The 20,491-nt window shown below is 48.0% G+C and overlaps 10 protein-coding genes across 10 annotated transcripts; 6 read left to right on the forward strand and 4 right to left on the reverse strand.

Annotated features, from left to right (window-relative positions):
- The first annotated feature begins 1,090 nt into the window (after positions 1-1,090).
- On the forward strand, positions 1,091-1,847 carry LbCipC1 (CipC1 protein, concanamycin induced protein C). Its single transcript, XM_001879305.1, has 6 exons — positions 1,091-1,185; positions 1,241-1,306; positions 1,367-1,440; positions 1,494-1,542; positions 1,596-1,632; positions 1,687-1,847. The coding sequence occupies exons 1-6, from the start codon at positions 1,138-1,140 to the stop codon at positions 1,734-1,736; spliced, it is 324 nt and encodes a 107-aa protein (XP_001879340.1). The 5' UTR covers positions 1,091-1,137; the 3' UTR covers positions 1,737-1,847.
- A 165-nt stretch (positions 1,848-2,012) lies between these two features.
- On the forward strand, positions 2,013-2,612 carry LACBIDRAFT_318330 (concanamycin induced protein 2; the record flags this gene model as incomplete). The annotated part of the gene is made up of 6 exons (XM_001879306.1): positions 2,013-2,121; positions 2,174-2,187; positions 2,244-2,317; positions 2,368-2,416; positions 2,469-2,505; positions 2,566-2,612. The coding sequence occupies 6 exons, from the start codon at positions 2,013-2,015 to the stop codon at positions 2,610-2,612; spliced, it is 330 nt and encodes a 109-aa protein (XP_001879341.1).
- A 4,467-nt stretch (positions 2,613-7,079) lies between these two features.
- Positions 7,080-8,311, forward strand: LACBIDRAFT_318333 (uncharacterized protein). Its single transcript, XM_001879307.1, has 5 exons — positions 7,080-7,444; positions 7,497-7,666; positions 7,718-7,893; positions 7,949-8,066; positions 8,125-8,311. Exons 1-5 carry the CDS (start codon positions 7,114-7,116, stop codon positions 8,185-8,187), a joined length of 858 nt encoding a protein of 285 aa, XP_001879342.1. The 5' UTR covers positions 7,080-7,113; the 3' UTR covers positions 8,188-8,311.
- A 699-nt stretch (positions 8,312-9,010) lies between these two features.
- Positions 9,011-9,924, forward strand: LACBIDRAFT_318334 (uncharacterized protein; the record flags this gene model as incomplete). Its single annotated transcript, XM_001879308.1, has 5 exons — positions 9,011-9,205; positions 9,265-9,374; positions 9,434-9,548; positions 9,605-9,702; positions 9,768-9,924. The coding sequence occupies 5 exons, from the start codon at positions 9,011-9,013 to the stop codon at positions 9,922-9,924; spliced, it is 675 nt and encodes a 224-aa protein (XP_001879343.1).
- Positions 9,925-10,106: 182 nt separating this feature from the next.
- LACBIDRAFT_318335 (uncharacterized protein) lies at positions 10,107-11,301 on the reverse strand (the record flags this gene model as incomplete). The annotated part of the gene is made up of 2 exons (XM_001879540.1): positions 10,107-11,121; positions 11,171-11,301. The coding sequence occupies 2 exons, from the start codon at positions 11,299-11,301 to the stop codon at positions 10,107-10,109; spliced, it is 1,146 nt and encodes a 381-aa protein (XP_001879575.1).
- A 545-nt stretch (positions 11,302-11,846) lies between these two features.
- On the reverse strand, positions 11,847-12,362 carry LACBIDRAFT_318336 (uncharacterized protein; the record flags this gene model as incomplete). Its single annotated transcript, XM_001879541.1, has 3 exons — positions 11,847-11,879; positions 11,936-12,140; positions 12,196-12,362. The coding sequence occupies 3 exons, from the start codon at positions 12,360-12,362 to the stop codon at positions 11,847-11,849; spliced, it is 405 nt and encodes a 134-aa protein (XP_001879576.1).
- A 331-nt stretch (positions 12,363-12,693) lies between these two features.
- LACBIDRAFT_248375 (ribose-5-phosphate isomerase) lies at positions 12,694-13,945 on the forward strand (the record flags this gene model as incomplete). The annotated part of the gene is made up of 10 exons (XM_001879309.1): positions 12,694-12,768; positions 12,824-12,842; positions 12,894-12,974; positions 13,028-13,124; positions 13,181-13,261; positions 13,314-13,365; positions 13,421-13,535; positions 13,596-13,675; positions 13,737-13,823; positions 13,883-13,945. 10 exons carry the CDS (start codon positions 12,694-12,696, stop codon positions 13,943-13,945), a joined length of 750 nt encoding a protein of 249 aa, XP_001879344.1.
- Positions 13,946-14,908: 963 nt separating this feature from the next.
- On the forward strand, positions 14,909-15,097 carry LACBIDRAFT_318338 (uncharacterized protein; the record flags this gene model as incomplete). Its single annotated transcript, XM_001879310.1, has 1 exon — positions 14,909-15,097. One exon carries the CDS (start codon positions 14,909-14,911, stop codon positions 15,095-15,097), a length of 189 nt encoding a protein of 62 aa, XP_001879345.1.
- Positions 15,098-15,579: 482 nt separating this feature from the next.
- Positions 15,580-18,330, reverse strand: LACBIDRAFT_293779 (uncharacterized protein; the record flags this gene model as incomplete). The annotated part of the gene is made up of 10 exons (XM_001879542.1): positions 18,152-18,330; positions 17,921-18,101; positions 17,859-17,867; positions 17,757-17,795; positions 17,194-17,685; positions 16,799-17,147; positions 16,575-16,750; positions 15,875-16,472; positions 15,673-15,702; positions 15,580-15,595 (listed from the first exon to the last, which is right to left on the reverse strand). Exons 1-10 carry the CDS (start codon positions 18,323-18,325, stop codon positions 15,580-15,582), a joined length of 2,064 nt encoding a protein of 687 aa, XP_001879577.1. The 5' UTR covers positions 18,326-18,330.
- A 318-nt stretch (positions 18,331-18,648) lies between these two features.
- Positions 18,649-20,466, reverse strand: LACBIDRAFT_318340 (uncharacterized protein; the record flags this gene model as incomplete). The annotated part of the gene is made up of 10 exons (XM_001879543.1): positions 18,649-18,735; positions 18,790-18,903; positions 18,967-19,083; positions 19,150-19,283; positions 19,334-19,430; positions 19,491-19,673; positions 19,739-19,959; positions 20,030-20,252; positions 20,312-20,389; positions 20,447-20,466. The coding sequence occupies 8 exons, from the start codon at positions 20,464-20,466 to the stop codon at positions 18,972-18,974; spliced, it is 1,068 nt and encodes a 355-aa protein (XP_001879578.1). The 3' UTR covers positions 18,649-18,735; positions 18,790-18,903; positions 18,967-18,971.
- Positions 20,467-20,491: the final 25 nt, after the last annotated feature.

A 20,491-nucleotide genomic window follows, 5' to 3' on the forward strand; every position in this document is an offset into this window, starting at 1 on the left:
TTGACAAGAAGACGTATATAAGTGAGTTGATCATAAGCTTGCGCATTCTTTCCCCATAACATATCTTTACTCCCCTTTATCACTACATTCAACAACATGGGTTGGTTCAGCGACGATTCCAACGAGGCGACTGCCTATGCCACCGTAATTATATGTCTTCCGTGTCTCCTCGCTGGTTCGCTTATCGCGATTGCGATAGCTTACCGGCAACGCCCCCCACAAGTCTGAGATCTCCCATCAACTCCTAGCTGCTGCTGCTTCGTACGAGGTAGGTTTATTTTACGAATTTTTTTTTTGCAGCGCACCTCCTAATGGGCGCTGCGTCTTTAGGCTGCCAAAGCGTACGAGAAGCATGTCGAAAAGAATGGGAAGCCCGACTCTCACGCGAAGGCGAAGGAAATTATGTGCGTCGACTACCAAATTGGATGAGTATTTTGATGACACCTGTAATAGCGCTGCACTCAGCGGTGCCGCCATTGATCGCCTTGTTGAGACCAAAGGGGTGAATATTTTCAACCTTTATTATTAGTGGAAATACTGACCTGCTCGGTTAGCTTGACATTGTCGATAAGGAGAAAGCCAAGCACCATGGTAGGGAAAATAATGCTCTTTTCGATCCACATTTCTCTAACGGACTTTCAACAGCCAAGGAGAAGACTGAGGCGGCTCTTGCGAAATCTGGCGAGTACTAGGCGTCTCCGCAATAGTAGGTTCATTGGCGGAGATCATAAGATACCGATGTATATAAATGTATTTCTGAAGATGTGGGACCACGATACCGTACTTCTGTCACCTGTGCCTCTCACCGACACCGACCCCGGATTGATCCCAAAACGTGGATCAAATTTGCAAAATTCTTCATAAATGGATAGCTTTTGCATTAAGAATATTTTGGCCGTCAAAGTACACGGTGGGAGACTCCAGCCTCGAAGCTAAAAATAGCCATCAAGTAGATCTTATCCCCTGTGAACATGTGGACAGCCGAGTAAGGTGATATTACAGATCGCAACCATTCGTCACTCTTGCGTAACGCTAGGAGAAACGGTATAAAATGGGAGCTGGGCTCTCCTTTCACCTCACCACTTCCTCAACCTATTACCTCTTACCACTTCTACTTTCATCTCACTACTATCTAACATGGGTTGGTTCAGCGACGATTCTGACCAAGCTAACGCTTACAACGAAGTACCTTCAGCTACGGCGCTTGACGATACGCGTTTTCCTCACCAACATCCCACAGGTTACGAATGCCCCCCACAAGGCTACGCTCTCGCACGAGCTGATCGCCGCCGCTGCTTCGTACGAGGTATTCGCTATTCCAACCATTTTTCTCAGGTCGAATTCTCAACCGTCCCTATATTACTAGGCCGCCAAAGCGTACGAGAACCACGTCGCAGAGAATGGCCAGCCTACCTCTCACGCAAAGGCGAAGGAAATACTGTACGCCGGCTATGCTAGCATTTGAAAAGCTCGTTCTGATAACCTTTTGACAGTGCCGGATTTGCTGGTGCCTTCGTTGATCGTGAGGCAGAGACCAAAGGGGTAGGTTTTTCTCTGGTTTTTCTTTGAGGAACGGACTAGTCATACTTCGCTAGCTTGACTACATCGACAGGGAGAAGGCTAAGCACCATGGTAGGCAATCGATTTGTTGTCTCGCGATTATACGACTTACGCACCGTCACCAGCCAACCAACAGCTCCATGATGCTTCCTACGACGACTATAACTAAATCGTAATTCGAACCGACCCGAAACTGTAACATACCGCTGTTTATCTGAGGAACAATAAGAATGACAATGTGATTTACCATAAATTACAATCCAATGATTATCAGTTTACCATTGATCTCGCCGAGGTACAATCGTTCAATGTTCTAAAAATAAATTGTTCTATATATAGCCACAAATGATGATATCGACGTAGTGCCAAGTTTTCATGAATTGAGACCTATTGAAACATTTCTTTTCTGTCCTTCGACCTCTCAAAATCATATCCCAAAATCACTAGATATCATGGGCTGGTTTTCAAACGATTCAGACCAGGCTGCGGCATACGACCAGGTAAACACCATTTGGCACTGGAGGTTCAAGCCACCGTTTCGGACTGATCTAAATTTCCAAGGTTATTAATGCCCCTCACAAGGCCCAACTCTCACATGAGCTGATTGCTGCAGCTGCTTCCTACGAGGTGCTAGTATTCGTTTGGGTCGTTAATGAATGTTTCCCTTACCTCCTTGTTTCCAGGCCTCCAAGGCTTACGAGAATCATATCAGGGCCAACGGCCAACCTACGTCGCACGCCGAAGCGAAAGAAATTTTGTACATTGACTCTCACCTATTTTTATGGCTCGTTTGACATCATCATGTAGAGCTGGCTTTACTGGCGCTTTCGTGGACCGCTTGGTCGAAACTAAAGGGGTTTGTTGAATATCTCGCTTTCCTCGGAACGTTTCTTGATACCTGTGAACAGCTCGACTACATTGATACTGAAGAGGCCAAGAGACACGGTGAGTCACTTAGAGTTGTCTAGAAAATGACGTTAGCTTGACGAGAATGGGGTACTTTAGCCCGCCGAGAAACTGAGCAGGCATGGAGCAGCGCGGGACAGTATTAAAAACGACGAAGTCACCAAAGAGAGGACTTTACTCAAGTACCGCTTTTATTATTTTGATGTCCTGAATAAATCGCAACACTGATTGAGCTACGTACATTGACTTGGAAAGGTAAACTACTCACCTTTAAGCTTACAAGCCCAGTAAATTTCCGAAGCACGGAAGTTTCACATCTCCAACGAAAAGAACATTGTGAAAAAGTCAGCTGCCCACATCTAAACGAATGACCGTCTGAAAAAAAAGTGTGTCACCGAAGGACAAGCTTCGAGGGAGGCAGAATGGTTGCTTGTTCCACAAGAAACTACTGAACCCGCTAAATAGCTTGCTCTCTGAGAACCGTATCTGTGGCTGGCTTTTCCTTGAATTGTAAATTCAAGGATGTGATAAATCAGTTGAAAGACGTACAGGCTGGCCGCACAAATGTACTGCTGGAAAATCTTTCCTCGCGATATGTAGACAACACATCCTTGATTTCGCGCTTGTTAATTGGCAACTCACGGACGCTGTCATTCGAATAGCAGGTAATGGGCGATACAGAGAACGCCGGCTTCTACGGCGCGAGCATGGGTCTAGATTAGTGAGAAAGGTATGTTTGTGCTTCGGAAACCGGTGCCGTCTGCACACGTTCCATTGTTGGGCGTGACTTGGGCGCGACCTGGAAGCATTCCATGGGTGCCTTGCAGGATTGACATCGGAACGCCAGCGGTCCGACAAATCGACTCGAGAATCTATCTAGCCGCCATGATCATGAGGCTTGAGAGTTCAGCGATGTAGTGAGCTGATGCTCAAAGTTGGCTCAAAGACGTCGGACGGAGTTAATGGGCCTGCCGATGAACCAGCGTTACAAAAAACCACGAGTCGAACCCTCAACGTTCAACGTTCAGCAACTAGGCATCACGAGAAGTCGAGAAAAGTGCGCTTGAGTATCTGAGAGAGAAGCGAGACGATTGGAGAAGTTGGCAGGCACCGATTGGGCAGCGTTTGCATCGCGTACAAACCAGCCCAAACACTGACTTCCCAACTTTCAACGTTTCAACCTTCCCCACCTGCTGGCCGTTGTCCTTCCGATAGAGAACAAATAGGATTGTACGGTGCTTAAATGCTGGGTCTCAACGGCATCAATGCGCTTTACTCAGGAACAACGTTACAGATTGTAAGAACCTGCTGCTTATCTTGGTCTTCCACTAGGAACGGGCTTTCTCCTTAGTTGGGCTATCCAGCAATCATACATGTTCGGGGCCAAAAGTTATCCTATTCTGGGTCTCTTTTGGATAGCATCATAATGGTCAAATCACGCAACATAGTACTGTATACGGGAAAACCGTCCCGGCGACTTGAACGTCGTTTGCATCTGGGCATACCTATGTATCTCACCGCGATCACGTATACGTGGGGTCTATTCACGAAGTTGTCCAGGGGGCGGCGCTGTACGGAAGATTGGATCGAACACTAGGTAATTAGGCGCAACTTGCGACTTCATATGTTCCGAATTTCACACTCACCAGGTAATGCAGGATTCGCAAGGCTACCTATCCATGGGCTTTCAGCCGGCGGTTAAGCAGTAGCGACCATCGAAGTTGCTGCCGTTTAAGCCATGACATCCAGGCTCGCAGTAATTCCGGGATGACGTCCAGTTAATAGGCTGGTGTGGATGTTCTGCGATTCATTCCGTCGAAGGTACACCCAACACGACAACGACAAGTTGGCTGCGGAGCATAACAGATGTACACGTAAAGCAAATCCATGCTCTTTGCCGTCATAAGGATTTATGCAAGAGCCTGGTGATCAACACTATTACCAGCATGCAGAACAGCACCTCACGCCGCTCGAGGCGGCGACCTCGGAATCTTTACCATGCCTCATGCAATTCCAATAATGCTTCTCTGCTGGAAGCCCTGCTCAACAGGCGAATCACGCATGCCCTAGGGAGTCAGCACCTGCGCATGCGTCAACGGCTAAAGAGACTGTTCATCATCCATTTCCGGCCAATTCGAAATTCGCGGGCCCGTTCGACCCTTCTTGAAGACCTGTTCCGCCACTCCTAACAGCCCACACGTACTTAAAGCTTGATAATCAGACGAGGCCATCCGCATTAAATCCACCTCTCTTCCTGTTGATTGCTACGATGCTCTCGCCAAAGGTTTTAACCACTGCTATCATTTTATCTTTCGTCGTTGTGCTTTACCGCCGAGCTCAGCGAAACAAGTCTGGGTTGCCTTTACCTCCCGGGCCCAAGAAATGGCCGCTCATCGGTAGTCTGCTATCGCTGCCTACGAGTTTTGAATGGGAGACTTACGCTCACTGGAGCGAAGTTTATAGTTTGTGTCGACCTTTTTCGTTGAGGTACCCTTTGCTCATTCCAAACCATTTTAGATTCCGATATTTTGCACGTCGACGCAGCGGGCACGTCGATCATTATTGTCAATTCGCATCAAGTTGCTACTGAGCTGTTCGAAAAGAGATCCGCTATCTACTCCAGTCGGTTTGTTGACCCATTCCGTCTTCACCGCTGGCACCGTCTCCTTACAATTCCTTGTCAGAATTTGGTCCACCATGGTCCATGAACTGTGAGTGCCGTACGTATTGCCGAAGCACTGGTTAATGCTCTTATTTTAGAATCGGCTTTGACTGGTTGATCAGTTTCATGGCGTATGGTGAGCAATGGAAAGAGAGAAGAAGTTTGTTTCAACACCACTTCCACCCCCTGGACACTTTCAGCCATCACCCAATCGAGCTAGAATACACGCACAAGATGCTTCGCCGTCTGGCTGACACTCCGGACAAATTCATGGAGCATCTTCGTTAGTGAGTTGCTGTGTTCAACATCTAGCTTCGTCGCTGCTAATCCGCGTTTGACTACAGTATGACGGGCGCAATTACGATCTCGATGGCGTATGGTATCAAAGTCCAGCCTGACAATGATCCTTATATCGAGATAGCCGAGAACGCTCTGATTGCCTTGGCTGTGGGTGCTCAGCCTGGGGCTTTTCTGGTGGACTCTTTTCCTGTCCTCGAGTATGTTCCTGCTTGGTTCCCTGGTGCTGGGTTCAAGTGCAAGGCGCGAATGTGGCGCATTTGGACTAAGAAAATGGTTGAGGCTCCATTTCTTGCAGCCCAGCGTCAAATTGTAAGTTTCCTTCCCTCCTCCCATAGGGGACGAGGCTGAAAGAAATGAATTGGTAGGCGGAAGGAACTGCTACCCCATCGTTCACCTCCATGTGCCTCAATAACCTTGACGAAACCAGAGATAACACTCATGAGCTTCAGGTCATCAGAGACACTGCAGCAAGCCTTTTCGTTGGTGAGTGCCGTGTTCAAACGCCCTTCGATAATCAATATCAAACTCTTCTTCTCAGGCGGAGCGGATACTACTGTAGCGGCGATGAACACCTTCATTCTCGCGATGGTATGTTACCCCGAGGTGCAGGCAAAAGCGCAAGAAGAAATCGACCGTGTGTTGGGTGCTGGCCACCTCCCGAACTTTGCTGACGAACCATCGCTTCCCTATGTTGCTGCTGTGGTGAAGGAGGTACTAAGGCGGGTTTCTTAACTCATCCTTTGCATGCACCGTAGCCCTAATGTTTTTAGTTTGTTAAATGGCAAGCGGTGACGCCTTTAGGTACTCAACCGAACTGCCGCAAGATGCCTAACTGACCAATCTGAAGCCGTTCCTCATTTCCTTTCGGAAGACGATGAGTACAACCGGATACCACCTCCCCGCAGGGTCTGTGGTGGTCGGGAATGCATGGTGGGTGAGATGATACTGTATCGTAACCTTTTTGCTAATTTGTTCTCCCTAGGGCTATTCTGCATGATAAGGAAGAGTATATGGAGCCTTCCGTCTTCAGGCCCGAGCGTTTCTTGAAGGACGGAAAGTTGGATAGCGACGTACACGAACCACTAGCTGCTTTCGGCTTTGGTCGAAGGTTCGTAACCCGTTTAAACTCTTATTCACGCAAATACCAATGTTTCTACAGAGTTTGTCCTGGAAAGCACATAGCCAAATCAACACTTTGGATCACCGTCGCGTCGATTCTGACAATCTTTAAGATTTCGAAAGCCATTGACGCTGATGGGAATGTTATCGAGCCGTCGCAAGAGTATACTTCTGCTCTGATTTTGTGGGTGATTTTGCTTTTTGCCTTGCCGCTTGAGTTGACGTGCGTAGACAATCTAGACATCCTGCCCCGTTCAAATGCACTATCAAGCCGCGTTCGAAGGAGGCGGAGATGCTGATACGTTCCAGCTTGGATTGCTCTGAGGGATTTGATTAGCCTTTTGTATGTGTTACGATGTATACATATTGGCAAAAAGAAAGAGCGGATATTTCTTGGAGAGTTGTTTGGATGTAATGCTGTCCACCCTGAAATCCAAACAATGCCCTTAACATGGTCACGCGACAAACCCTTGATTCACATTTGACGAGCCAGAGGGTTTTCCAGTTCCACCCACAATTCCTTAACAACTGCCCTCCTCAACACTCAACGCCAGGACCTCCTAAGGATGCTCTCCGCTCTTCGCACCATGCGCTTAAACGCGCGACTTGTATCGCCCCTTTCGAGGTCTACAGTGCTCTCGTTGGCATCGCGCTCTGCCCGCGTGTCACCGCGTTTCTTCATGACTTCAACGGCCGTACGGGAACCTGCAGCTACCGAAAAGTCCAAATCAAAGGTTGCCGCGAAGAAAACTCCCGCGAAGAAGAAAAAACCTGCTGCCAAAACGAAGAAAGTTGCTGACAAGGAAGCTGCTACAAAGAAGAGAGCCCTTGTGCAAAAGAAGAGGCTCGCTGAGAAGGCCAAGCAGGCCAAGGCCCTCATTCCCAGGAATAGGATTTGTTCGTGTTTTATACTGTGCACCGAATATAAATGACTGAATTGGTGCTGTAGTCCCTGTCACCAGGGAAATGTTCCCTCCCAAGCAGCTTCCAGGAGCGTTTATTCGCTATATGGTAGCGGAGAATGCCACGAGCCCCAAAATAACCACCGTTAAGGACGGGCAGGCCAGGATTGCTGAACTAGCAGCGAAATGGAGAAGTCTCCCTGAGGAAGAGAAAGCGGTATTTGCCCGTCCATTTCGTTCTTGTGAACGAGCTGACATGTCTGTCTAGACTTATAGAGCTTCCAAGGAGGAATTGGCGGCTCATCGCGCTGCTAAGAAAGAGTGGGAGGATAAGACACCTGCTGATATTCAATGGGCTTTCAAGAACAGGGGTAGGGCTAAAGGGTCGGGTAAAGTTCACATTCGAGTCATCGACGAAAAGAGGAAGTATAATGCGTATATCCTGTGCGTGTCCTTTCTGTGTGTCGTCAAGTACCCGACTCACCCAATGCGCGATTAGCTTCTTCAAACATTATCATGCGACAGAGTATGTGACGTACAAGGATGCCGGTAACGCCATTCAGTTTGGAGCTGAGGTTGCCAAAGCCTGGCATGCCTTGTCAGAAGAAGAACGAGAGGTAAGGCATTTTGGATTGTAAATGCTACTTGGATATTTGACTAAAGCACCCTCCACAGGCCTGGCGTCAGAAGTCGGTTGTTGCTAAAGCTGATTGGGAGGCTCGACATGCCGCTGCCTAATTATGAGGAAACACACCGACAGGCCCTTACTTTACTTTGAAGAGATTGGTTCAACGTTCTTTACAGAAATACCACTTGTACATAATTTGACAGAACTCCCCCCTCTATCTACTCCTGAGTTAAAGGGGCAATGTCATAAATCTCTGCCTGAACTTTGCTGAAAGACAAAGATGAGAGTGAAGAGTCGTCGCGTGACGCGACCTTTCTTTACACTTTCTCGTCACGTCTACAATGCACTCTTCTCTCTTACGCCGCGCACTGGTCAGTTTTCAAGCCGATACCTGTCTCGCTTGCTCTACATCACGCCGGTACGCATCTAAAGGAAGTTGGGAATGGCGTAGGGAGAAGACACCCTGGCGGAATGTGGAATTATGGAACCATGAACCGCGTATGTACCCTCCTCACTCATACAACCAAGTATTAAATATCCAGAAGTACCCAAAGAGCGAAAACGCCCGATAGGGCGACCCAGGAAAGTGCGACTGCCTGATGATCTGAGCATGTTGCCCTCTTTACTTTTATAACCAAGTACTCAATATTTTTGAATTCTTAGTTCCAGTCCCAAAGGAGCCAAAGCCCAAGAAGGGTATGTACTCTCGTCACTTATACGGCTGAGTGTTCAATATGGAAAACAGTAGCTCCAAAGGAGCCAAAACCCAAGGTTGAGCGGAAACGCAAGGAAGAAGTAAAACCGACCAGGCGTAAGCACCTTTTGAATGACCTACCGACCTTGCGCTTCAACTTACGTTTGGACTACCTTAGTAACAAGAAAAGAAATCAAGCTTGCGAAGGAGCGAGGTAAGCATAAGATCCCACGTCCCGAATGTACCACTGGCCTTGGACTTCGGCTCACGTCTATGTAGGCGAGGTTCCAGCTATCTTGCCGCCAACAAGACCACCGACCGCCTTTGCAAACTTTATGATTCAGTTTTACAAAGACTGGCAAGACAGGGAAGGACGTGGTTCGTTTGCTGTCGTTGGCCAGGCGTGGCGTCAGCTTCCTGAAGAGGAGAGAGAGGTACGTACTCCATCTTCAGTGGGAATGAAAAGTGTTGATTGGCGTTTTTTTTTTTGAAGAAATACTATGACGCTACAGAGTGGGAAGAATATCGTAGGAAGATGGATGAGTACTTAAGGGCTACTAGTGGTAACACGGATATGACGAAAAAGACGACACCGTATATTCTGTGAGAGTTTCACTTTCCAGCTCAACGGTTTTTTCTGAATCGAGCTTACTTGTTGATAGATTCCGCGCTGAGAAATTGACAGAAATGGGGCATGATGGGACTCGAGAATCCCTTCAAGCGAAATCGCCCATCATTGCGAAAGCGTGGCAGACGCTATCTTCTGAGGAGAAAGATGTAAGCTTTTCTCAAAACTTGATCGTTAGTGAGAAGCGTTGACGGGCGTTTTGAAGAAATACGGGGACCCGGAAGAGTGGGAAGAGTATCATAGGATGAGGGACCGCTGGACTAGTTCGAAATATAGGACGAATACGCGGACGCCGTATATTATGTGAGTGTTTTGGTATCCCCTTTTGAAGTTAGTTAGCTGAAGTGAGCTAACTAACTTGTTATTAGATTCCGTGGTGAGAAACTGAAGGAAATGGGCCATGATGGATCTCGAGAATCCCTTGTTGAAAAATCGCAGATCCTTGTGAAAAAGTGGAAAAGGCTGTCTGATGCTGAGAGAGCTGTAAGGACTTTCTCCGCTATGGTTCTGTTAAAGAGATGTTAACTGCTTTTGAAGCCGTATGTGAAGGCTGCTTTAGAGCAGCGGGACAGTGTAGAATCATAAGTCGCAGTTCGTGCTTTTGTTATTCACGAATTTTCGCTCCTCTTACGCATCATCTCAGACAATACCCATAATCGCATTGCCGTCACTAGTTTCAATATAAATACACCAAATGGCCCGTAAGATCAGTAGCATGGCGCATCTTTCAACGACACCACACATTCCGTTATCGTCTCCTGAGCCCAAGCACATTGTTTTTCGGTCTCGCTACCCTCATCCGCCAATGGCTTGTGTGGCTGTAAAGTGTGTTCTGACAGCACGACCAACGCCAAGAATAGCGTGTACCACACTCGTTTTGTCTTCTTCCTAGGCAAGGACATGAGGGGACCACCGCCACTTCCTACATAGCCCTCAACTAACGCCTCAGATGGCCCTGGTGGGGACAGGAAGAAAGACTCGAGCAACGGGTCTCCCCAGAGTGCATGTGCGACATTCGGAAGAATGGCTGCGATTGAATGGGTCTTGGTGGCCAAGTGTGTCGGGAGCGACACGTAGATGTCGTCTTCTGACCCGGTTAGCCAGATGAGCGAGGGCACCTCGACGTCGTCGAACAAGAAAAAGGCGATGGCGCGCGAGAGGTATGTGCGGATGTCATTGTAAGGAAGCTCTACGCCCGCTGCTTGGAACCGATGCAGCAGGTCCTCAAGGAGATGCGTGAATGTTTCTTGCCAGCTGTACGACGGATCTTGAGGCTCTGTGAGCGCTGGAATACCGTACCAGTCGTTCTGGACGCCGCTGTGCAGCTGACCTAGGAATTTGCCGATTTGCAGGTCGACGAGGAGGGTGTCGGATGGGCTTAGGAGGCCCGATGCACGCGCTTTGGAGAGGGGGATGATGTCTGTGGAGGCGATGGGGGAGGCGGGGGAGAGGAGGTAGTGGTATGGGAGGAGGCGGAGGGATATGTCGAGGGTTGAGTCGGGGATTGGGATGTCGGTGTGGCTCCGGATGCGGGTGAGGATTTGGTAGACTACTGAGAGGGAGTTGTGGTGGTAGTATGCACTGGTGGTTTCTTCGGTTGTTGGATGTGCGATTGTGAGGAAACAGCAGGAGCTGGGGCCTTGTGTTCCGGAGGTTCCTCCGTTTAGTTGGCCGCTTGATACTTTGAGATCGAGGATGTAGGTTTTGAATCCTGCCGTGTAGCTGTGTGTTGTTCGAAAAGGATAATTTGGACAGTTTGAAAGGCGCACACCTGTATCCTGTGTTCTTGATTTCCGTCAGCAGGGAAACGGTAGATTGTTCATGGCCCCCTAGATGTTTTCGTACGACGCTCTCAGCTTGCTCTTTTGTCAGTGAGAGGTTCTGCTGCACGTCGGTTGACATGATATTCGCGAAATGGTGCGGTGATTAGGTCTAAGTTGTCGGTTCTGAAGTTCTAGATAAGATAACATGGATTCGGTGACAATACATGTAAACATAACTATAGAACATGGAGGGGCGAAATAGTCAACGACCTGGCAAGAATGGTCATAGAGGATGTAGACTCGGCTTCTCTCGCGCAAGGGGACTGCCAGCTTCCTTGAAACGTCGCAACTTGATTCTCCTGCTCGCACCACACAGTTAAGTACGGAGGTGTGACTTGGATTGCTCCTCTCATTCCGTTGTGCCCAAGTTGTGCCTGTAATTCCAAGCCAGGCAAGAATTGACAGTGGTTCAGAAGAAATGGTAGATTTGGAGATCTTGAGAACAGCCTTCAGTATGACACGAACCCCATGAATTTGGCGTCATATTTTGCAGGGGACGTATGTACGAGCCACATCGTCAACCGTACGTGCTCTACACATGCAGATTGGACTCGTCTTGTGTGATCAACCCGAGTCGCAGTCTACAAGACGCTTCCAAATTGTATTCCAGGATATGCTTGAGAATCATGTTTCCATGCTATACGTGTTCTTCTCCAGCTAGCAAATTTGTCAGTCGTTTGAAGCGCAATTCAAAAAGCGGGGCCCGGATGCACCTCAGTTTCCAATTCCTTCCTCACCCTGTATTCCTCGTCGGCTTTGATGACAAGATGATGGTCGTCAAGATCTTCAATGATAAAACTGCTCTTCTCATTCATGGACAATAGGATCTGCTTCACGGCGGGATCACTAGAGTTGTTTTTGAGGCTCAATAACCTGAGTTGGCCATGTAGACGATCACAAACCAGGTGAACAGGATCCCTAGTGGCATCGTTAACAGCATGTTCACGGTAAAGTCGACGTGAAATATACGTGCCTTTGATAGCTCTCATCCAGTCTGGTGGTTACTTGTTGAGTTGTTGTCGTGAGAATCAAAGAGCAAAAGCTCGGCTTATCGGGTAAATTTCTGAATGCTGGGAGCCCGACGTATCCACACATTTCACCGCAGCTCCCTCCACCGTTGTCTCTCCAGTAGAATGCCATTGCCGTCCAAAGTTCATCCAGACCACACGTACGTCCCCACCCCTTGCAACCAGGAAAAGCACTTACTTTTTGTGTTGCTAAATACCCCCTATTTATCGGTACAACACGTCCGATCACTTGCAACGCCAAATGATACTCTAAATTTCATATGCGGAACGCTACACTATCGCCCCCCTTGTCATCAGTACACCACCACCTATCATCCCAGTGAGGCCGGTCTTGGGGGCTACTACTGACGTAAAAGTTGGAACCCGAGAAGGTATGACATCGCCGTCACTTCAAACTCGGGTTTTGGTGCTTATCATCGACCACAGCTGCCGTTAAGAAACCAATGGACATCATCGAGTCCTCGAAGAGGCTGGCTGCGTACACGGCGGTGGACAACCACGTCAAACCCGAACACAAGGTGAGCGAAAATGTCTATCGATTGGTGTTATCACACTCATGGTGGCCCCCATCAGGTCATCGGGATCGGTTCTGGTACGTTCCAAGGCCTTGTAAGGACGTAGACGCCGACTGAAGGGTTTTTAGGCTCAACAGTGCCGTATGTGGTGGAGCGGATTGTTCAGCAAGGTGTAGAGGCGAATAAGGGTCGTGTGTTTATTCCGACTGGTCGGTCATACACGACTCTTTATCTTTTTTTCTCTCACTCATCGCTGTGCCAGGTTTCCAGTCAAAGGAGTTGATAGTCTCATCAGGCTTAGGTCTTGGAGATGTCGATCAATACCCTACGATAGACGTGACGCTGGATGGTGCTGATGAGTCAGTACCCCTTGTATCGAGTCCTCCCTTCTTTTGTTGGTGACCGTTGCACGTAGAGTGGATTCACAACTGAACTGCGTCAAAGGAGGGGGCGCTTGCCATTTACGCGAAAAAGTGTTAGCTGAGGCTGCCAGAACGTTCGTCCCTTGTTTGCTTTTGCATCTATAGCTTGTCTTGACATGATTCCAGCTTCATTCTCGTTGCAGATTACCGAAAAAACGTGCAATACCTGGGAACGAATGTCTGTGCCTGCATGATAATACTCTGTCATCCATTCAACGCCGGCTTTATTTTAGTTCCTTCAAGGGGTACCAATTGAAGTGGTACCATTTGCTTATGCGAAAGTCCTCCAAAATCTGCATCAGGTGCTGGGATCACCGAAGGCTACGTTGAGGATGGCAGTGAAGAAGGGTAAGTGCCTTTCGTCTGACACTGGCAGCTCTCCCGATTGACTACTGCTGCGCCTCATAGCTGGTCCTGTCGTTTCAGACAACGGAAATTTCATCATCGACGCACCATTCGATCGTGAAAAGATGATTGACCCTTTCACTGTAAGCGATTCAAAAGTTCCCGGTTTCGCACTAAAGATGCTAAAAAACATCTGTTCAATAGATCATGGCGCAAATCAAGATGTTAACGGGCGTAGTGGAGGTTGGTTTGTTCTGCCGTATGGCCAAGGCGGCATACTTTGGGAATGAGGTACGATTTGGTCAAATTTTACTTCGTTGGCTTCGGCTGATTTCTACGCAACCAAATAGGACGGCACTGTAACAGTCAGATGGGACGATGGAAAAATAGACCAAGTAGCAGCGCCGGTTTAGATGTAAGTTGTTTTCTTCTACGAGGTTGGGCTTTTGTGTTAGGATGTGGGATACTGAGTCAGCGCTTGCTCATTAAAACCTTCAATAATAACCCTTGTTGCCTGATAAGAAAAGTTACAGTCAATCCAAGTCAGACTCTGTTCGCCTCCCATACACCTTTCTTGTTCTTCTCTGGACCTGAAACTGCGAAGACGGTCCCAGGCCCCAAGAAGGTTGCAAGCGCGTGCCAGTCTGATGATGACGAAACCCCCAGAAATCCACGACTCCTACGATCGACTATCTCATTCCGTCCAATGCTATTAGCCTTGCTTCAGTCCCAGCCATATACGCAATAGTTCCTTCAATACCGCTGAAGCGATCTCTACCAATTCAAATGTGCAGAATCACCCCTCTGCGACATTGTGAGCAAGCCAACGAGACGGTCAAACACGCCCTGCATTGAGGACCAGCGCAACAAATAATTCCGGAGAGCAGTACACCGGGAAATAGATTCTATCACGAACATTCCGAAAATGCTCCCGCACCTCTTTATAGAACAATATAGCGACCTCACGCAAGTGCCCCAATGACTCTCGAAAACCACTTCACCGACAAAACAATGTCGCTCCTCTCTTGTCCATGCTCTTGCTCTGCTGCTCCGCTCTCCCTGGCCCGTTCCCTCCCTCTCCCCTTCTCCTTCCCTTTCCCCATCCTCCCTTTCTTTTCTCCCCTTTTTCTTTTCATTCAGTATCTACCCTTCTTCCTCCATTCACATGTTTATTCACTTCTACATTACGAACATCTATCCACGTTACACAAAACCATCCCATCATACCTTACTACCATATAGATCACGCTAACGGTCACCGCTGCCATACTACCCCCTTGCGCGTCGCATTTGCAGAGTCCGACGCCCCACCCTTTCCGATAGCCAGAACACCGTCTGAGAGCGTACTAGAACCAAGCCAGTGGGCGACTGAGTTGATGCAGACCGTATGCTATGATGTCAGCGTCAGTACTGAGAAAGAAACGGATGCTGATATGATGAGCGATGGTCGAGCGCAAAGCGAACGCGATCTGGTATCCCATAAGTTGGAATTGGTGATGAAAATTGTGGTATTCTTCACCTCTTATCAACCTCTTGTTACTAGTATGGCTGAGAGGAAACTTTAATCTTTGTCAGGAACAAAATCGCGAATGGATCATGCAACTGAGAGAACTGAAAAAGGTTTACTGTAAGCATACTTAGTATTTCTTTGGTATTTCTGGTTCCTTCCACGACGTTTCTTCGTTATGAAACCATCATCCTACTAGCAGAGGGCACAGTCATTTAGAGAACTAAGAAATTCTCTAGTAGTACTAGTACCAGATGACAGTTGGATGACAGCGTCCGAGTTCCTTGAACGGGTATACTAGCAGTATCATAGCATTGCCGCTGCCCAGAATGTGCGTAGCAGTGTTCGGCCAGCACCGCTGCCAGTGAAAACCCTTCCGAAATGTTTCCTATCTAGTTGCTCTCGATGATGCGTGTTCGTGTGCCAGCTGCCAGGTGGCGTCGAGTCAGTTTCACTGTTTGGAGTCACATTTGTGCAGCCTCTAAGCATTAGTTTATTCACAACGGACGCCTCTAGTGGAGGTGTATATCATAGGCAAGGTCATACAACGTAGCAACTAGACAGAAAACCATACAACTTTTCATACTACTTATTTGATTCCGCTTCTTAGGCGATACAAGTTGTCGAACATACCAAAACACGCCCCAGTCACAAAGAGTAGAACTGTTCATAAGCAATGGTCAATGGTTAGCAATAGATTCGAAGGAAGGAAGGAAGCCTTACCCTTACTTGAAACAAGCCGATATGCCTCGCCCATTAGTCACAAGGCTAAGAAGTACTTCAGAGTTGACTGGTCCTTCCCCATATCGTATCCTCATTAATTCCAAGAACCCACTGATCGACCTTCTTAAGCCACCCGTCCAAACCATCGCCTTCAAACTTCTGAATCTCAAAAAGGGGAGCTGTGTCCTCTGGCACCACAAATATAAGTCGCCAGTGGTTGACCTGGATTGAGGGTCGAAGGTTGGCCATTATACATATTTTTTTCAGTGTTTCTTGAATTCGCTGGAGGCCAACCACCATCGCCGTATGGTCTGTGTTGACGGTAACTTGGATTCCGGTCAAAACATCCCCAGGGGTATAGAGGATAGAATCAACTACGGGAAAGTTTCGTTGAGGGACCAGGGGTAGGGATTCTTTCTTAGTGACTGCATCCCGAAGCGACTGGGTGAATGTTGACGAGTAAGAAAAGGTATTCGTAGTGGGCCCTGGATATGTCCACTGGGAGGCTTCAGAACTAGACGAACTCCGGATAGTGAATGTCTCCGGCCCCTTGAGAGCAACGAAGTATTCCAACACCTGCGCCTCGAACATCTCACCGCGAAGGCGTCCCGTACCAGGCGTCTTCTTAAGAATTTTGTAAAATTCGTACGGAGCATCCACTTGACCCTTTTTGTAGATTTTTAGTAACGTTGTCAGAGCCCACGGAGAAACTGCTGATATTTTAGCAGTATCTAGCAGACGCTCATTGTCATCGACTGACGGAAAGAGCTGAAAAACGGAGTGCGATATGGATTTCGTTGAGCGGGTCTTACGCCAAAACTCTTCCAAGTGCATATTTCTTGAGCACTCTTCGATATTTTTTGCGATTCGTGCCGTGACTTCAGTAATACTTGGTGGTGCATGAAAGCAGTCGCGGGGGTTGAAGCCGAAATAACTTGTCAGTTCTTGAAGTCGGGAGTAGCTGAGATCTGGCGGGGCAAGGAACATTCTATAAATGATGTCAGTGTAGTTCCCTGACTTGTAGACTATCACCCACCCCGTCAAGAAAAGCTCCTGAGGGGACCACAATGTGGTTATACGCCTCGACACCCAGTTAGGAGAAATTGGCTTCTCGATCCATTCTTGATAAGCATTGTTTGGTGAACATGTTGCAATAATTTTGACGAAATGATGGTTGAGGAGAAAATGCGCAGGTCGACTTGACGGCCCATCAGCGTCAAAGAAGGCGATGATATACTCATCATCTGGCCAGAAGTTGACAACTTCTACGGATGAGTCGATTAGATAAATGGTGTCGTGCGCTTCGGTTTCGACTGTTTGGAATAGACATCGGGTGCCCGCGAGCATACTTTGTATCAATATATAATAGAGGTAAGCGGTCTTGCCTGTGAGTAGGTGAGAGCTAGAATAAGAAGAAAGACGGGATCCCACCTGTTCCAGGCTGACCGCTAATGACTGCAGAGCCGTTGCCGCCCTCTGGTAGGTCATCCAGCAATCTGGAGAGGACCGTGTAATCTTCCCGGATGAGAAGCGGCTGGGGCATGCGCGGTGGGGGAGACTCGAGATGTAAACTTGAAAGATCCAGATATTCAAGTGGAAATGGAAAGAGGGAGCGAAGCTCTTCATCAACCTCATCGTCATCTTCAAATTCATCGTCATCATGATGGGTGGGTTGTGTAACGCCGTCAGGACCATGATCGGTGACCGGGTGGTTGTTGCTGGATCGGAGGAGAGCAAGCTTGGTAGCTAGGCCATCAATACCAGCCTGATAATTCTTTTCTTTGCGATTCGGATAAAGTTTTGTCATGCTAGCTTGTAAGGTTTCGTAGTCTTGAAGGGTGAGAGTGACGCTGCGGAAGAGTTCCTGATGGAGGTCCCCTCGGTTCCAAATCTTCTTGTGGAGCTCCTGAAGCCAAATAGGAACTGGTGAAAAGTGGGGTAGACAAATAAGCGAGGGCAGGAGGGGGCCGAGCTACAGTTGGCTTGTAATTTACCTTCTGAACTCGTCAGACGAGCTCGTTTCAAAGGCGGCTCTGTAGTGGCAAAAGCAACAATCAGAACCTGCATAGCTATATGCGTAGGCCACAAACACTTACCGGAGTCTTCTTCAAAAGTGAAGATTAGTTGGCATATAGACCATGAGACACATGAAACTCACCTGGTGCTTGGGGCAACTTTATTGCAAATTGAAGTATTTGTTCGTTGACCCCACCTGTAAAGATACCACTTAATTTTGCAGCGATGTTGTCCAATTGAGTAGAGAATGTCCGTATATCTCCCATATTTTTGATGCGTTCGAACAAATTGTTTGACGGTTCGACGGGGATTGACTTGGTTATCTACCATGGGTTGAGCTACAAAGGATTAAGTTGGCTTGCAATGTACCCACTTTGTACAAGGTGATTTGGTAAGGGTCATATTTAGCGATGGCACCATTGGGCAAGGTAGACTTGACATTCGACAAGAGAGCAAGAATCACGTCGTCGAGACGATTTTCTACGAAGAATGGCTGCTTAACCGGGTCGTCAAGGAGGATACACCAAAACTTCTTTCGTTTGGGCATCTTGCATGGGCTACGAGGTGAGTAGCGTAGAGTGGGATTATATTCCGGAGCGGTCCCAATGAGAGACAACCGGTCCCCGATACATGGTGGTAGCGTTTAAATACAACGTGAGGTTGCGTCTCAAGAATGCCCCAAACAATCCCAAACAGGACCCTCTTACTTCGAAGTCAAATTCAAAGCTCACGACATCCTCATTCTACTCGCGTGGCACGATGTAATCAGAGAATTGTTCCGTCTGAGGTACGCATCATACTCAGACCATGTAACAACTTTAATAAACGGAAACGACAACTCCTCACATGTTAACCACTGATAAATGAATATGAATTCACACTATTCGATTTCGCTTCTTTAGCGATACAAGTTGTCGGATGTATCAAAACATGCCCGCAGTCACAAAGAGCAAAGAACTATTCAGAAAACAACGGTCAAAAGATTCGAACAAAAGGGAAGGGAAAGCTCACCCCTAACAATTCAACAGGCCTCGCCCATATGAACTCGGCCGAAAGCAAACCCAATTGCACAGGCCCAGAAAGGAGCCAAGACTAGCCGCTGAGAGCAACAAGTCAGTTCGAAGACTAACACAAAACACAAAACAAGTCAGCCAGATCTTTGCTACGGGAACGTAAGAGGAGGCTCACCCAATTTAAGCAGGACGAAGAGCAAGCGAAGCGAGTTCAGAAATAAGGAGCGAAAGCCAAGCTCCAGACGAAAAGCCGTAGAATGTGGATACGATCACTATGGCTTTCACGCTTTGACTAGTGGTAAGAAGGTCGAATAGTGAGCGACGCGAAAAGGCAAGAAAAAAAGAAAGGAAGACGTACACTGAAACGACGACACACAAGCTCGCAGCCAAGATTACCGTGGTGGGAATCAACAAGGTGAAAGATCCATACTTGTCCGCCAGTAGACCCATCACTATGCGCCCCATCAGACTGGCGATGTGCGTGATTGCCAACTGTCAAAGGAGAGTCAGTACGAAGCTTGAAAGGGGCGGGACAAGCGCACCGCATAAAACGCCAGATGTGGGTTAACATCATGCAGTACCACGTAGTCCTCCATGTACGAAGCGGGGAAGTACATCGTCAGCAGGGCTATGAAAGTTCTGCAAAAACCATCATCATCATCATTAAAGGGAGGGCGATAGGAAGCACGGGAAACTCACGCACCCATGACCAATGCATAATACCGCTCCTTGAAATACATCAACAGGCTCACATCAGGGAGCTTAGGAATGAACAGTTTGGCCGGCATTCCCATGAGGCTGTTGCCTATCACCAGACACGCAAGGACCATGTATGCAGTTATGCGCACTGTTCCGCTGAACCCTTTCGTAGGGAGGAATTTGCTAACCATCATCACCGTCAGCAGGAAAGCGGGGGAGGAACAAAGGAAGGGAAAGGGGGGGCTTACTCTAGCACTGTAGGTGAGGGCATTGAAAAATCATTCGATGGCTCAAAAGGACGGAAAGATCTCACCAAGTGGGAACACAATTGCACCAGCTGAGGCTCCGCTGAGTACGATCCCCGTGATGACGCTCTCCATTTCTTGGAGTGGTGCTTGCACACAATGGCGGTAGGCAAAAAGATCATGCCGAGCCCGAGACCCATGCCTACACCTTGTATTAGGAACAGCTATACATTACAAAAACAAGGTGGTTAGTGGGGATGATATGAACTCGGGTAGGAGAGGGCACTGAGGTGCATGAAACTTTCTGGATCGACAAAGGAGAGCAAGAAGAGCCTGGGGGTAATAGATACATATGAACGAATGATGTTTGCAAGCGTGTGAGATAGGAAAGCCGCACGACATTCCAAAGAACGCAGAGCCAGGGAGCACAACCCAATGGAAATGGTTCGCGTCGACTGCTTTACCCGCTAGGAACGCCAGGAGGAAGAGTAATGCGAATTGAAGACTTTCTATCAATCTATATTGCGCGTGGCATGAGTGGAACAGTGAGAAAGACACGGAGAAAAAGAGACGCACGCAAGCTTGTTTGGCGAATGGAGTTTTGGGAATTCGTTCATGTAGTAATCGCGATACACGCCCCACGTAAAAATGTGCCTGATGAAAACCGTAATTCATAACCAACACAATTCCGACTCTAGAAAAATTGCTCACCCAAATGTGCAGAACTGCATGAGCCACCTACATCCTCCATCGGCC

Source organism: Laccaria bicolor, genomic scaffold (assembly GCF_000143565.1).
Source record: "Laccaria bicolor S238N-H82 LACBIscaffold_8 genomic scaffold, whole genome shotgun sequence".
Classification (NCBI taxonomy): Eukaryota; Fungi; Basidiomycota; class Agaricomycetes; order Agaricales; family Hydnangiaceae; genus Laccaria; species Laccaria bicolor.